The sequence below is a fragment of the Eublepharis macularius genome, chromosome 1, assembly GCF_028583425.1.
Source record: "Eublepharis macularius isolate TG4126 chromosome 1, MPM_Emac_v1.0, whole genome shotgun sequence".
Classification (NCBI taxonomy): Eukaryota; Metazoa; Chordata; class Lepidosauria; order Squamata; family Eublepharidae; genus Eublepharis; species Eublepharis macularius.
This window is the reverse complement of record NC_072790.1, coordinates 178,443,636-178,456,926: the sequence shown is the minus strand read 5'-3', so window position 1 is coordinate 178,456,926 and position 13,291 is coordinate 178,443,636. Positions and strand designations below refer to the sequence as shown.

At 40.4% G+C, this 13,291-nt stretch overlaps 1 protein-coding gene across 1 annotated transcript in view; it reads left to right on the top strand.

Moving 5' to 3' along the window:
• Window positions 1-13,291, top strand: part of ALK (ALK receptor tyrosine kinase) — a 941,973-nt gene that overhangs the window by 489,847 nt on the left and 438,835 nt on the right. Inside the window, 1 exon segment of the mRNA XM_054982048.1 lies at window positions 9,296-9,497. Coding sequence (XP_054838023.1) covers window positions 9,296-9,497 — 202 coding nt within the window.

Below are 13,291 nucleotides of genomic sequence, written 5' to 3'. Positions count from 1 at the left end.
GAATATAGGTTCTGTCTCTCATAAGGGAGTTGTTTTTTCACAGAAGTAATATACTCTGAATATATCTAATTCTCAAAACAGCCAAATCTAAGGCTACTTAAATCCAGAGATTAGAACTGTCAATTTACAACAGATCTTTCTACAAACCTGAAAAATACCCCAGGTGGCTGTCTCTTCCTTCCTCCTTCCCTCTCTGCTTTGGGAGGGTATGAAAGAACATGCAGATTCCCTAGGGTTGCCAGGTCCTTTGAGTCCCCTGGTGGGAGCCTAGGAGCCTGGAACTTACCCCTCAGTGGCAGCTGCGTTTTTCCTTTTGGGAAGTGACATCATCACGCGGGTCAAAGGGCGGCCTGGGAGTGCTCCTGCACTCAGCAAAGGGCTGAATCACCCCCCATGGGCCCAATTTGGCCCGAAACAGGCCCATTGCAGGGCGCAGGAGCATGCCATGATGGGGCACAGGGGCACTCCAGGGGGCATGCCCCCTGCTGGCCAGGTAAGTGGGAGCAGGGGCAAGGAGGTGGGAGCAGGGGATCCCCCGCCCCCACCTGAGGGAATGGGAAGCCTAAGACTTCCTCTCTATCTCCTTTGGGGCAAGGACAGGCTGAGGGAGGGAACCTTTTCCAGGAGTTTTCTCTCCCAGTCCACCCCTGCTCACAAGACTGTTCTGAGGATAAAATGGAGGAGGGGGGTGCTGTAAGTTTCTTTGGGTCCCCATTGTGGAGAATGTGAGGTATAAATGAAGTAAAAGAATAATAAATATAGATGAAGATTGAACAGCAAATAAAAGGAAGGTTAGTTGGTGGATGGGTGTGAAGGAGAAAAGGAAGCAGAGAAAGAGGATATATGGGCTGCCAAAAGGAAGAAACGAATAAATAGTATGAGAAAAGGAATACAGGGGGAAATACAGGGAATAAAGAAAAAGTAGACAGTAACAGAACTTGGAACTTAAAAAGGAAAAAGAACAATAATACATATTTCATTCCCATTCTTCTCTACAGCACTTACCTTTTTTTTAAAGCAAAATTACAGTCTCTCCAAAATTTTCTTTTCCACTACTGCCTCCCTCCTTCTTCTTTTATATTCCCCCATTATCTTCTTAATGATCAAACCCACAAATCATCAAGTCACTATTCCTCATTTCATGCAGGAAGTCGATAAAGGGTTTCCAGTTAGCCAAAAAGATAGACAATGTTTTGTCTCTGATTAAAGCTGTAAGTTTCACCATCTCAGCTAACTCTGTCATTTTCATAGTCCAGTCCTCTATTGAAGTTAATTCCGTATTTTCCCATTTCTGTGCATACAACAACTTAGTTGCAGTAATCATATATAGAAATAAAATCCCATGCCGACTTTCCAACTGTTTGTCCATTAATCTCAACATAAAGGCTTATGGTTTAAACTGTACAGTAGTCTTTAGTATTTTTTGCATGACCATATGAATCTGGGTCCAAAAATTTTTAGCTTTATGGCAAGTCTACCAGAGATGATAAAATGTTCCTTCTTGTTTCTCACATTTCCAGCACTTATTTGACATACCTTTGCTCATTTTGGCTAATCTATCAGGAGACATATACCACCGATACATCATTTTATAAAAATTTTCTTTAAGACTTTAAGCCCCTTTACCCACATATTTTCCTACTGGTCCATCATTATATTATAACCAATTTTTTTTTGCCCATTTTACCATACAGTCTTTCACAGCCGAGCTGCATACTTCTAAGCCCATTATCTTCAGCTGACTTAGGCTGGAGTAACTCTACTTGGACGGTACAATCTTTCACTCTGTAGGCCACAGGACAGACCAAAAGGGGTGTGTGGCATTTTACTTCCTTTCTGAGACCTGTATTGTGCTGTTGCGGAAGACTTCCCGCTAGCACCCCATGTTTCCTGCCTCTGCTTCTTGGTGTGGCAGGAGAAATATATTTTTAAAAATTGCCATTGTCATACAACCCAGACGTGATGTCACGTGGCTCTAGGAATTGCCAGAAACTCTAGGTCTTTACCATAGAGTTTCCGATTCCTTTGGAGGTGACATCACACTTCCTAGAGAGATGTCAGGTTCCTTTGGAAGTGACATCACATAGTGTGTGACAACAATGCCCTCCTGTCCTCACTCCTCCCATCTCCTGCTGGGTGACAGTCATCGAATAGCAACCTAAAAGAAATCACCCATGCAGAAATTGCCTTAGTAGCTGAATTATGTCCTAAATATAGGGCATATACCTATGCAGGCTATAGTGGGAGACCTTCTGTCCAGATCCCCACCACCACTGGCCAGGCCAGCAGGGAAGGGGCGGTTCAGCATCATGCCAACATATGGCGTCACTTCCAACATAAGACTGGTAGTGATGCTATTTAATTGGTGCAATGCCCTAGGATTCAGTCAAAACTCTGTATAGTTTAACTATAGAGTTTAGAGTGAATCCTAAAGTATAAACCCAACATGATGATGTCATTTCTGGTTTTGAGATGGAAATAACTTAACATGTTTACATTACATTGAAGAACTTGTAACCCTGTGAGTCCTAGAAATAGTTCTAATATCTTTATGTTCAGTGCTATACTCAGCAGGGAGGATCCAATTACTTTAAGAAAAACTTATATGCAAACAAACTTTTAAAAGGAATGCTCAGTGGGAAAGAGAAATTACAGGATCTCTCCACTGGGCCACAGATTGGGCTTTCCATATTGCATTTTTTTCTGTTAAACCTATAACCCAACCTATAGTCTGTGGCTTGGCACATGTGCTTGAGAGCCAGTTTGGTGTAGTGGTTAAGAGTGCAGGACTCTAATTAGACATGGGCATGAACAGAAAAAAAAGAACATGGTGTTCATTGTTCGTTGCCATCCACGAACAATGAACAAAGAACATTGATGAACATGATCCTGTTCACGAACATATTCGTTGTTCATAGGGGCCAGCAGGCTCTCCTCCAGCCATCCCTACTGCACCACTCCCAGAAAACCTACCTGAGCAGGCAGCAGCAAAGGTACCAATAATAAATAATAGCTTGGCCCCAGAGCCTGGAAGCAGGCCTGGAACTTGAAGGGGTAGATCCCTACCGCACCACTCCCAGAAACCCTACCTGAGCAGGCAGCAGGAAAGGTACTAATAATAAATAATAGCTTGGCCCCAGAGCCTGGCAGCAGCCCTGGAACTTGAAGGGGTAGATCCCTATCCCACCACACACAAAGAAAATTCAAGCTCCAATGCAGTCTCTCCCTGATAGCCAGAGCTGGGAGCCCCCCTCCCCCCTGGTCTTTTCCTCTTGTAACAAATTTGGAGCTCCAGTCCACACTTGGAAGGAAGACCTGCCTATCAAGCTAAATTGGGCTTAGATTGGGGTTTCCAGGGCAACAGCAGGAGTTCAGACAGAGTTCAGACAATCCCTGCCTAAGTCGCCAAGGGAATTGATTGCAGGTGCCAGACTGTCTGGCTTGATGAACAGCAACGAACAGCAATGAACGAAGCTTGCAACTACCACCTGTTCATTTAGAATGGGGCCTCATGAACAGCTTCTTTGTGAACAGCAGATTGGGCTGTTCGTGGCTTTTTTTAGTTCGTATTGCTCTTCGTGCCCATCTCTAACTCTAAACTGGAGAGCCGGGTTTGATTCCCCACTCCTCCACTTGAAGCCAGCTGGGTGACCTTGGGCTAGTTACAGTTCTCTGGAGCTCTCTCAGCCCCACCCACCTCACAGGGTGCTTTGTTGTGGAGATAATAATGACATACTTTGTAAACTGCTTTGAGTGGGTGTTAAGTCATCCTGAACGGCGGGATATAAATCGAATGTTATATTATTGTTGTTGTTGTTGTTGTTATGCATGTATTTTCTTAACTCTTGCTTTCTTCTTGTGGCCCAATAGCTTTCTTCTTGTGGCCCAATAGCAATAGTTAGAGGTTATATCATGTGCAGAAAAAATTGCTTAACAACAAAGCCATAGTAAACAGAAAACTTAGGATCTGCCCCTTACCTCTGGGCATGTGAAAATAACAAGGCTCACCCCTGTTTCCAGCCAGACATTACTATTTTTGAAATAAATAAATGGGTAGGTTGCACAGGGAAAGCCCAATACATAGCATACAGGACAGGATGTAGTCTGGCTTCAACATTCTAATGAGTCCAATTATTGTGGAATTATTTTTCATGGTTCTCTTCAAGCTTAGTGAGAACTAACCAAACTGCTTTTTAGTGTATTTTCATTAAAACAAAACAAAATGCCCCAATGGTAAACAAAAAAAATGATCAAGTAACCTCTGAATCAGCAAGGTTATAATTTGCAATTATTGCAGCCTTCAGACTGTGTCTGCTAGCGGCTGACATCAGTTTGCTCTCTCTCATCTCAGTGATTTGAGTATTCCTCCAAGGAAGACATGATTAAATCTACATGATTTAGTACTCTAATTCTTGTAGTTTTCAGTAGAAGGCAGAAAGATATGATTGTAATACATACAATTAACCATAGCAATTGTGCAGAAGTAGCAGGGATATTATACACAATCCATAGCCTGCAGGCCATATCTGATGCACCAAGGGCTTTCTCATGGTCTTTGCAGCACTGTGCTATCATTTGCACATTGAAGGATAATTTGGGGAGAATAAAGGGAGAAGGATACTTAACTTGATATTGTAAGTGAAGAAGCCAATCCAAATCATTTACTTCTTGGGGTCCCCCCCATGGATCTGTTTTGATAACAGTCATAGTTTCCCCTGATGGAAGAGAGTTTGGAAGAAGAACACCTTATGCTGGAGGAATAACCTCTCTTTGAGATCCACAAAGACCAACAGAAAACCTTTAGTACTGACTAAAAACTACAGTTCACTCTGCCCCTAGGGTACAGATACATATCACTCTCCACTCACCCGTACAGCTCCCTCCTCCTTTCCTCAAAGGGTTGTATTTCAGTGCATGTCTTGTGATTCCCCTCCCCCATGCATAAATGTTCATGTGATGCTTATTTAATTATTGTATTTATACTTTAGAATCTTCCCCTAATATTTAGTGTAGCCTAGCTTCCTTTGCCTATCGTCAGTGTCCACTGCCAATTTTAGTTTATGTGAATAGTATATAAATTGGGCACATAACGCACACATGAAGCTGTGTTGTGCTGAATCAGTACATTGGGCCACCTAGCTCAGTATTCTGCGCTGTGATTGGTAGCTCTCTGGGGACTGAGACAGGGAAAGGTCTATCACAACAATGGCTACCTGATATCCTTGAACTGTAAATGACAGAGATGAATTCTTTCAGAACTGCCAATGGCAGTAGTTGTTATAAGCACTATTTCTGTTACATTTCTGCTGGACAAATCTGTGTGGACAAATCAAACCGTGCCTAGTTCAATTTAGGATTACCTACTCATTTTTAATATTCCCAAAGATATTTGGTTCATAAAAGTTATATTGATATTTGGTTCATTAAAGTTATATTTCCTATCTGGGATAAGTGTATGTGTGTGTCCATGCGCCTGCTTGCACACACACAGACACACACACACACAGCACAACACTGGTTTGGTCATTATTTTTTAGTCCAAAGAAAACTAAAATGTCTGTCTTAAAGCAAGTACAATAAAATGTATTATTTCTATAGATGAATATGACACCTTATTTGAATAAGATCAGGACAGACAATTGATGTAACAGCTGAAACCAACCATTTAATGTGGATTGGATGCATATAAAATGTGAGTGCTGTAAAGTAAACTGCTGTAAAAATTACATTACATTAAACATGAATACAGCATTAATACATTTAAAGATACAGGGCTCTTTGCTTGTGGATTTTAAAGGTTTTTTGTTCTTTACTACACCTGCACAAACCATGTTTTCTTTTTATCTATATACTAGGTCTCACTTTGAAAATATTTTAACTGCTTCCCAACACCTTCCCTCCCACCCTTGTCTCTTTGTATCTGTGGTGGGTTTTGCTTTACATTGTCACTTGGGCTGGATCCATGGTGGGGGGAATTTATACTGGCTGGGTATCTCACTCCCGTTTTCAGGGGTTCCCTTAAGGGATCTGGGGGGAAGCCAAGTGGGGATGCACTCAGCTTGGCGTCCAGCTTTGCTCCCAGGTGGCAGGGAACAGTGGGGGCAGAGCCCAGGAGTTCACCTCACATACCAAGCCATGGTTGGGGCCCAGCAGGTGGGCCGGGGGATGGCATCATCAGACAGTATTTGGGTTGTGTGATGCCTGTATCTGTGCCCTACGCTATGCCAATGCCCTAATGCCTGTATCAATAAAATTGTGGCCTTTTCACGCCCAAACCTGTATGTTATTATCTGTCTTTGCTCTGGTGCCTGGTGCCTTGCACTATTGCCCCTGCAGCTGCAAATCTCCTTTGTACCTTGTGTTGCATTATGAGAATGCGCTGATAAAAATTTTATTTGAGTTATATTCTACAAGGTGTAGCTTCTTCCTCTGTAGCTCTAGAACTTTAATTTCTAAATGAGGTATGGAAATATCCAGTCTCTGATGTACAAGTAGATAAATGCATGTACTTGAACACTAAAGCGCTATTCAGTGCATCACTAGGCATTTCACACAGGAACATTATGTTTTTCTAGTAGATTTTTAACAAAAAAGCACCCTCTTGGCTTTTAAATCAGTAAAAGAGAAGTTATAAACCATTATTATTTACAGCAACAAGAGCTGTCCGTAAGTAATATGGTGGGGATAGAAAGGCAGGGCAGGCTCTGATCATTGATATTAGACCTGGGATGATTATGATCCTAATTTCTCCTGAGACATGGAAACTACATTTTCCACTCAATTCATATGATTACAGCCAGTGGATGCTTAAACTCCAGCCCTAACTTCATCACAATGGGGCAAATATAGTCTTTCTAGGTTATTGTGTTTGTTTTACTTTAGATGGGCTGCTGCAATCAGGTATGGGAAGTGCTTTTATTACAAATGTTAAATGTTATTCTTATCAGAGAAGGAGCCCTGTGGCACAGAGTGGTAAGCTGCAGTACTGCAGCCCAAGCTATGCTCATGACCTGTGTTTGATCCTGGCGGAAGCCGGGTTCAGGTAGCCACATCAAGGTTGACTCAGCCTTCCATCCTTCCGAGGTTGGTAACATGAGTACCCAGTTTCCTGGTGGTAAAGTGCAGATGACTGGGGAAGGCAATGGCAAACCACCCCGTAACAAAAAGTCTGTCAAGAAAATATCATGATGTGATGTCCCCCCGTGGGTCAGTAATGACTTGGTGCTTGCACAGGGTCCTTTACAGGCACCTTTACCTTTTTTATTCTTATCAGAGTTGTCTAGAAGGGAAAAACAAAATTCGGAGGTCCCAGGGCAAGTCATATGATATTTTTTGTACAGTGCTTGGGTTGGGTGGTTCAAGTGGTATAAGAAATAAAGGAAACCCTTTATCAGGTAGGGGCATGATAGACCTTGACAAGCAAGTTCATTCAGGTCCAACGCTGTACAGAGAGCTTTTAAGGGGAAAAAACTAAAACTTTGAATTGGTCCTGGAAATCAAGCCATCCTCCTAGCTAGTGAAGAGGGGTTCTGATTTGAGAATCGATCAAGATGGGTAGCCACATTAGTCTGTCTGTAGCAGTAGAAAAGAGCAAGAGTCCAGTAGTGCCTATAAGACTAACAAAATTTGTGGTAGAGTATGAGCTGTTGTGAGTCACAGCTCACTTCTTCAGATACAGCTAGAATGTGACTCCATCTGACCACTTTTCAAGATATAAGGACAGATGGATTCACATTCTAGCTGTATCTGAAGAAGTGAGCTGTGGATCATGAAAGCTCATACCCTACCACAAATTTTGTTAGTTTTATGAGCGCTACTGGACTCTTGTGCTTTTCTACTGATTTGGGAATGAAATACAGTCTGGTCAGGGAATTCCAGTTAGCAGTTTTAACTGTCATAGTTTGGACAAATTAAACTTTTTTACTGATATTCTGAAGCAGCTCCACATACAACATGTTTCAACAACCAAACTTGAATGTTAACAATGCACAGATAATTGTGCCAGAGAAATAAGGTAAATAGATGTGCAAATAGCAGAATGGGGCAGGTAGGGAGAGCTATCCTGTGTGGATGCTGTGGCGCTGCCTACATTAAAACAAAGCTGCAGAGCTGATAGGTAGCAGATTATGACTGAGGATGAAGGCATAAGTGGCTCCATGTAACTGTATATGTGTCATTGCTGCTGTGTGTTTCTTTAGGATTAGTTTATTACAACTCCAAAACAAAGCACTTACTTGGTTTGCTATGAAAGGAAAACATATACACAGTGTTAAACTGTAAATATTATTAATCCTAAAGCAAAATTCTAGATTCTTGAAAAACTCTTTAAAAAATTAAAGATAAGAAATTTATTCTTCAAGATGGCCCAAGTACAGACTGAATATTAGACTTTTCCTTAGGAGAATCCTGATTCTTTTAAGTAACATGCTAGGTAAATATGAACACTCCAGATTCCATCAAGATTATTGCATCAAAAATAAAAATTATTCAGGCATTTTGGTATATCAAAGGCAATACGTACAGTTCCCTGTTCATAAAGACCGTCAGGGATCCCTTTAACTGGTACAAGAAGATTTGCCTATTATTTTCTTTAGTTTTTATGTACTTCAACACATTTCTTACGTATTCAGCTGATTCTTTTCCATCAAGGCTGCAATTAGAAAGCTACAATATATTTTAACTTTCTGCTGCTCCAGATCTCATTTCTCCTTCTCCAAGTAAAATAAATGTTTGAACAATTAGCCTCATCACTACAAACTTCTGTGTATATGATTATTCATCTGAATGTTCCAAATGGAATTCAGCAACACATACTCACTTCAATATATTCTGCAGAGATTCAGTCAGGAGGCTGATAAAATCCTGCTATGGATCTAGTAAATTCTCCACTATGTTAGACCGTACCAAGTATGAACAGTGCTTTCCATGACTGGTAAAAGAGCTCTCCAAGCATGCATGGGGATGCTTGTAATTATTTGGGATGATGGTTTCACCAGCCTGTATCAGCTGTGTGCATAGTGCATACTAAGGCCTGGAAGCCAGTCTTGGCTGTATTTCGTAGTCCAGAATCACATTCCTGGATTGCAAAAGAAATTTTGAAATTTTAGGGAATCTGGTTGAAACATCAAGTTGCACCCAACTAATTGTGTCTGAGCTTATAGCAAGCTCTAAGTACTCCAGTTCTGCTTCTCATACAGAACAGCAAATGTAACTTAAGCCCTTGGCTGAAAGCAAATTAGTACATCATTTGTGCCATTTCTGGTAATCAGGCTTCTTGTCTTCTCTTTCATTACAGGTTCATTCTTGTACCTTCGTACGTCACAAAGCATGAACTTCCTCATTTTGAGCCCTTGGCTGAGAAGCAGTAGTGAAGACTGCACTGTCCAAGTAGCTGTCTACAGATACCCCCAACAAAGTGGGGTGTATATTGCTCAGGTCCTGCAGGTCAATGAAAGCAACATAAAAATCCCATTGACCCCAAGCAATGAAAAACACGGGTAGGTCTCTTATTTTTTTTTACAAAACTGGGGTTTTGTTTTAAGAGTTTTCTGTCATTTAAGGCTTTCAGTAGTTGAATTTAATAAGAACTTTTATCAAGGGAAGCATCTGTAGACCACTTCACAACTTCCATTTTCATTGAGGAAACTCAACTTCAGCCTAGATTAATGAGATCAAAGAAAGGTCTGAAGCTTTTGCACAGCTCAAATAGCCTTACTTCCGATAAAGGATATACAGGAACCAAACCTGATGTGACCTGAAAAATCCATAAGAAGAATTTCCTGTCTTTTTTAAAGTTAAAAAACAGCTGCATGTAAAGTGCTGTCAAGTCACTTCCAAGTGATGTTGATCTTATAGGATTTTCAAGGAAAGAGACAAACAGAAGTAGTTTGCCATTGCTTGCTTCTGTGTAGCATCTTTGGCCCTCCTTGAGGGTCTCCCATCTGCTAACCAGGGCTAACCCTGCTTAGCTTCAAGTTCTGAGATCTGATCGGGCTAGCCTGAGCCATCCAAGACAAGGTTAGAGCCAATTACAGGAGCCCATACCAGATTTCAGCCATATCACTCTTTCTGCCTGTACTTTTTAACCCAATTTAAAGCATGCCTTTCTACAAGCTGCTTAAAGCATGGTACCACGGAACAAATAGCAATTTGGGGAGGAGATTTAAATTGGGATGATGGCATTCAGGGGACCAGCTTAAAGCTCACCCTTTCCCAGCACTGTGGCCCTGATTTTGTGACCGTTTAACTTTTTTTAAAAAATGAGAGAGACCTTGATCACAAATCTGCCACATTTATCTATTGCAATCTGGGTTACAGATCTTAAAGTCAAATTATTACATCCTCTGTCCTGAATGTATTTGGGTGCATTATTCCCATCTACCCATGCTGGATAATTGCAGTTGATTCTGCTCACAGGGAAGCTGCTTTGCTTTTTTATTCAAGCATTTACTGTGATTATTTCTGATTAGCTGTGGTGTGTCTCACTTCTCCCACATTGTGTTTTTGATTTGCCATTTTATCTGGTAACTAAATGAGATTTAATATCAAATTTAATCATGAAACATTAGCATGGAAAAATGCAAATTCTGCTGTGTTGATAGTTTTGCTGGCTTCTGCAAAAATATGTTCTCAAATATGTCCTGAAAATGGAGTTCATATACAAGGTTTGTTTTATAAATTTTACCAGCATGCTTATATAAAATTTAACCAACATGCTCATCTAAATTCCACTTCACCCATTTTAAAACCATGTCATAGATTTTTTGGAATAACTCCCTGGTGTATTTACATGTGTCATTATGATAGTAAAAACTATGCTAGCTAAATTTTGGCTCATTTAAAGCTTCTAAAGAGAAAGGTCCCATTTACTCTCTGACTAACTGCACAATCCTTAATAGGGTTGCACCCTTTAAGGCCACCGACTTCAATGAACTTAGAAGGATATAACTCTGCTTAATATGGCATTGTAAAAGGCTGAGGTATAGTTATAACTCCTCCTTATACCTGATCAAGACTTCTCAGACAAATCTCTGACTTTACAAGGAAGTGCTACCCATATTTGTACAGCATGAAGTTTATACTAATCAGAGGGTCTTCAGTCAGTAGAGTTTGTGTATAACAATATATAATAACATTAAATCAGCCTTTCAGATGCTTTCAAGAAAGCATTTTTGTGTGCACGAAACACTTTTTTAAAGTATTGGCTCTTATATATCGAGAAGAATGTCCATGTTTCCCATAAAGCAAAAGAATTTTACTCTTTCTGGGCTCTGGCCAGCTGAAATATCCACTTCCAGTTGTGTAATTAAGATTAATTGCCAGTGATGTCTCAATTTGTCAGATTCTCTATGCGTTCTCTTAGATTGTAGTTAGCAGCAAAACAGCAGGAGCGTAGCTAAGCAGACTGATTCTGGATGCTTTAACGATTGTTTAATTTAGAATTTAATTTTAATATATGTACCACGAACATTCCTGGTGTTCTGATTACCAACTTTACCTTCATGGCTGTGGAATACATACTGAGAAGCATAATCCAAAACAGCCATCTTACTTTTTGTTTATTTAACATGGGACACTGCAGAAAGAACGATGCCATGCTACTTTGTTCCAGTGTACGATAAGGCTGATTATCTGATCGGTTAATTCTGGTTAACCAAAACTGGTTTTCTTCAAACTTGTGTGTATATATGATGACTGAGAGAGGAGGGAATTCCTGCAAACAAAAGGGGATTAGGCAAATGAAACCAAGTAACCAAACACGTAATTCACAGTTAGGTTGAGCAAGCTTGAAGGTGGACATGCCTCGTGGCAGATGGAGCTTTTTCTTACTCTTTCCTGACTGTTTGCATCTGCTGAAAGCTTCCTTCACAACTTCTACAGACAGAGATCTCTCACACTAATCTGTTCACTCTTCTTTAAGCAATAAACTGAGCAGTTTTGTAATTGATCTTAACCCTTGATGACCAAGAATTATATTGCATGCAAAATGCAGATTATTATTAGTCTCATCAACAGTACTTGGAAATGGCATTTGGATAGCCTTTAATATTTTATGCAGGGAAATAATTATACTTTTTACTGTATCATGAACAGGGTCTTGTTAACAATCTACGCAAGTAGGAACAAAATTTTAAAATACTTTAGAAAACAAATTTCCACTCATAGAGATCAACTATGTATTCAATTCATTGCCACACTGTTTCTAATTCCCCAGATGTTATGGACAAAATCCAAACACGTTCAATACAACCCTTTTGGATCCTGCCCTACATTTTCAAACTCCATGATAAACACAGTGCAACGATCCTGTTCTCAGCACAAACAGTAGTTTGCGAGTCAGAAACAACTCATCCAAAAAAAGACCAAAGTTGAACTTTCAGGGTTCATTTTCCAATCCTGCCCTCCACACACTGCATTTTGGTAAAAAGGGTAAAGGTGGGAGGCATAATTTTATCAGGACAAGGGACTTTTTTGTGGCCTTTGAGATATATTGTTCCCTTCCCTCTGCCCCCAGTATATAATAGGAACGCCTGGCAGGTGTTTAATGCTTGCTTGTTACAGCAGGCCCAGAAGAAAAAAATGTGAATGGACCAATATAGAACTGAAATAGGAGTCTCTGTTGGTGAGTAATGTCTCTTAGTTCTGAACATTAAGGAGCAGGCATTTCTAAGTCAGAAACTGGAAACCCTAACTACCTATGATTTAAAGCAGATGCTTGGTATGGATTTTTTGTATTACATGTATTAAGTATCAAGTTGTGTGTGGAAGCCCTTGTATGCTTTCCATGAACATAGGTAAGAGACAGGCTGCTAGGATTTCAATCAAATGAATGACTGTTTGTGTTAGTGGGGGAAGCAAACATCACCCTCTCCTCCCCAACTACTTATAAAAGCTGAACACTGCCTTTCATGGATGTTAAATTTGGCAGATAAATGACTGTTCCTATGACTACACCAACTGATGATATAAGCAGGTGTCAAGTGTCCATCATTTGTGCCTGCAGTTATTTACAGGACAGAAAAATGGATGGTCTCTTAGAATACATAATGAAGATTTTGCTGCCTCTTTTCTGGAGGATAAGTTTTGATTTATTTGGGCTGATAGCCTTTTATAAAGCTGCATAACCCATCTTCGTGTAAATTGCTGCTACATGTTAAATTATTTACAGCTTCTCAGGGATGCTACGTTCCCAGGACCCAAATGTTTTAATAGAGAATGGCAATCTTAAAAGAGAATTCTTAATAGAATTACAGAAAGGCAGCTGCTGAGACATCAGTCCCCTTTAGATTTC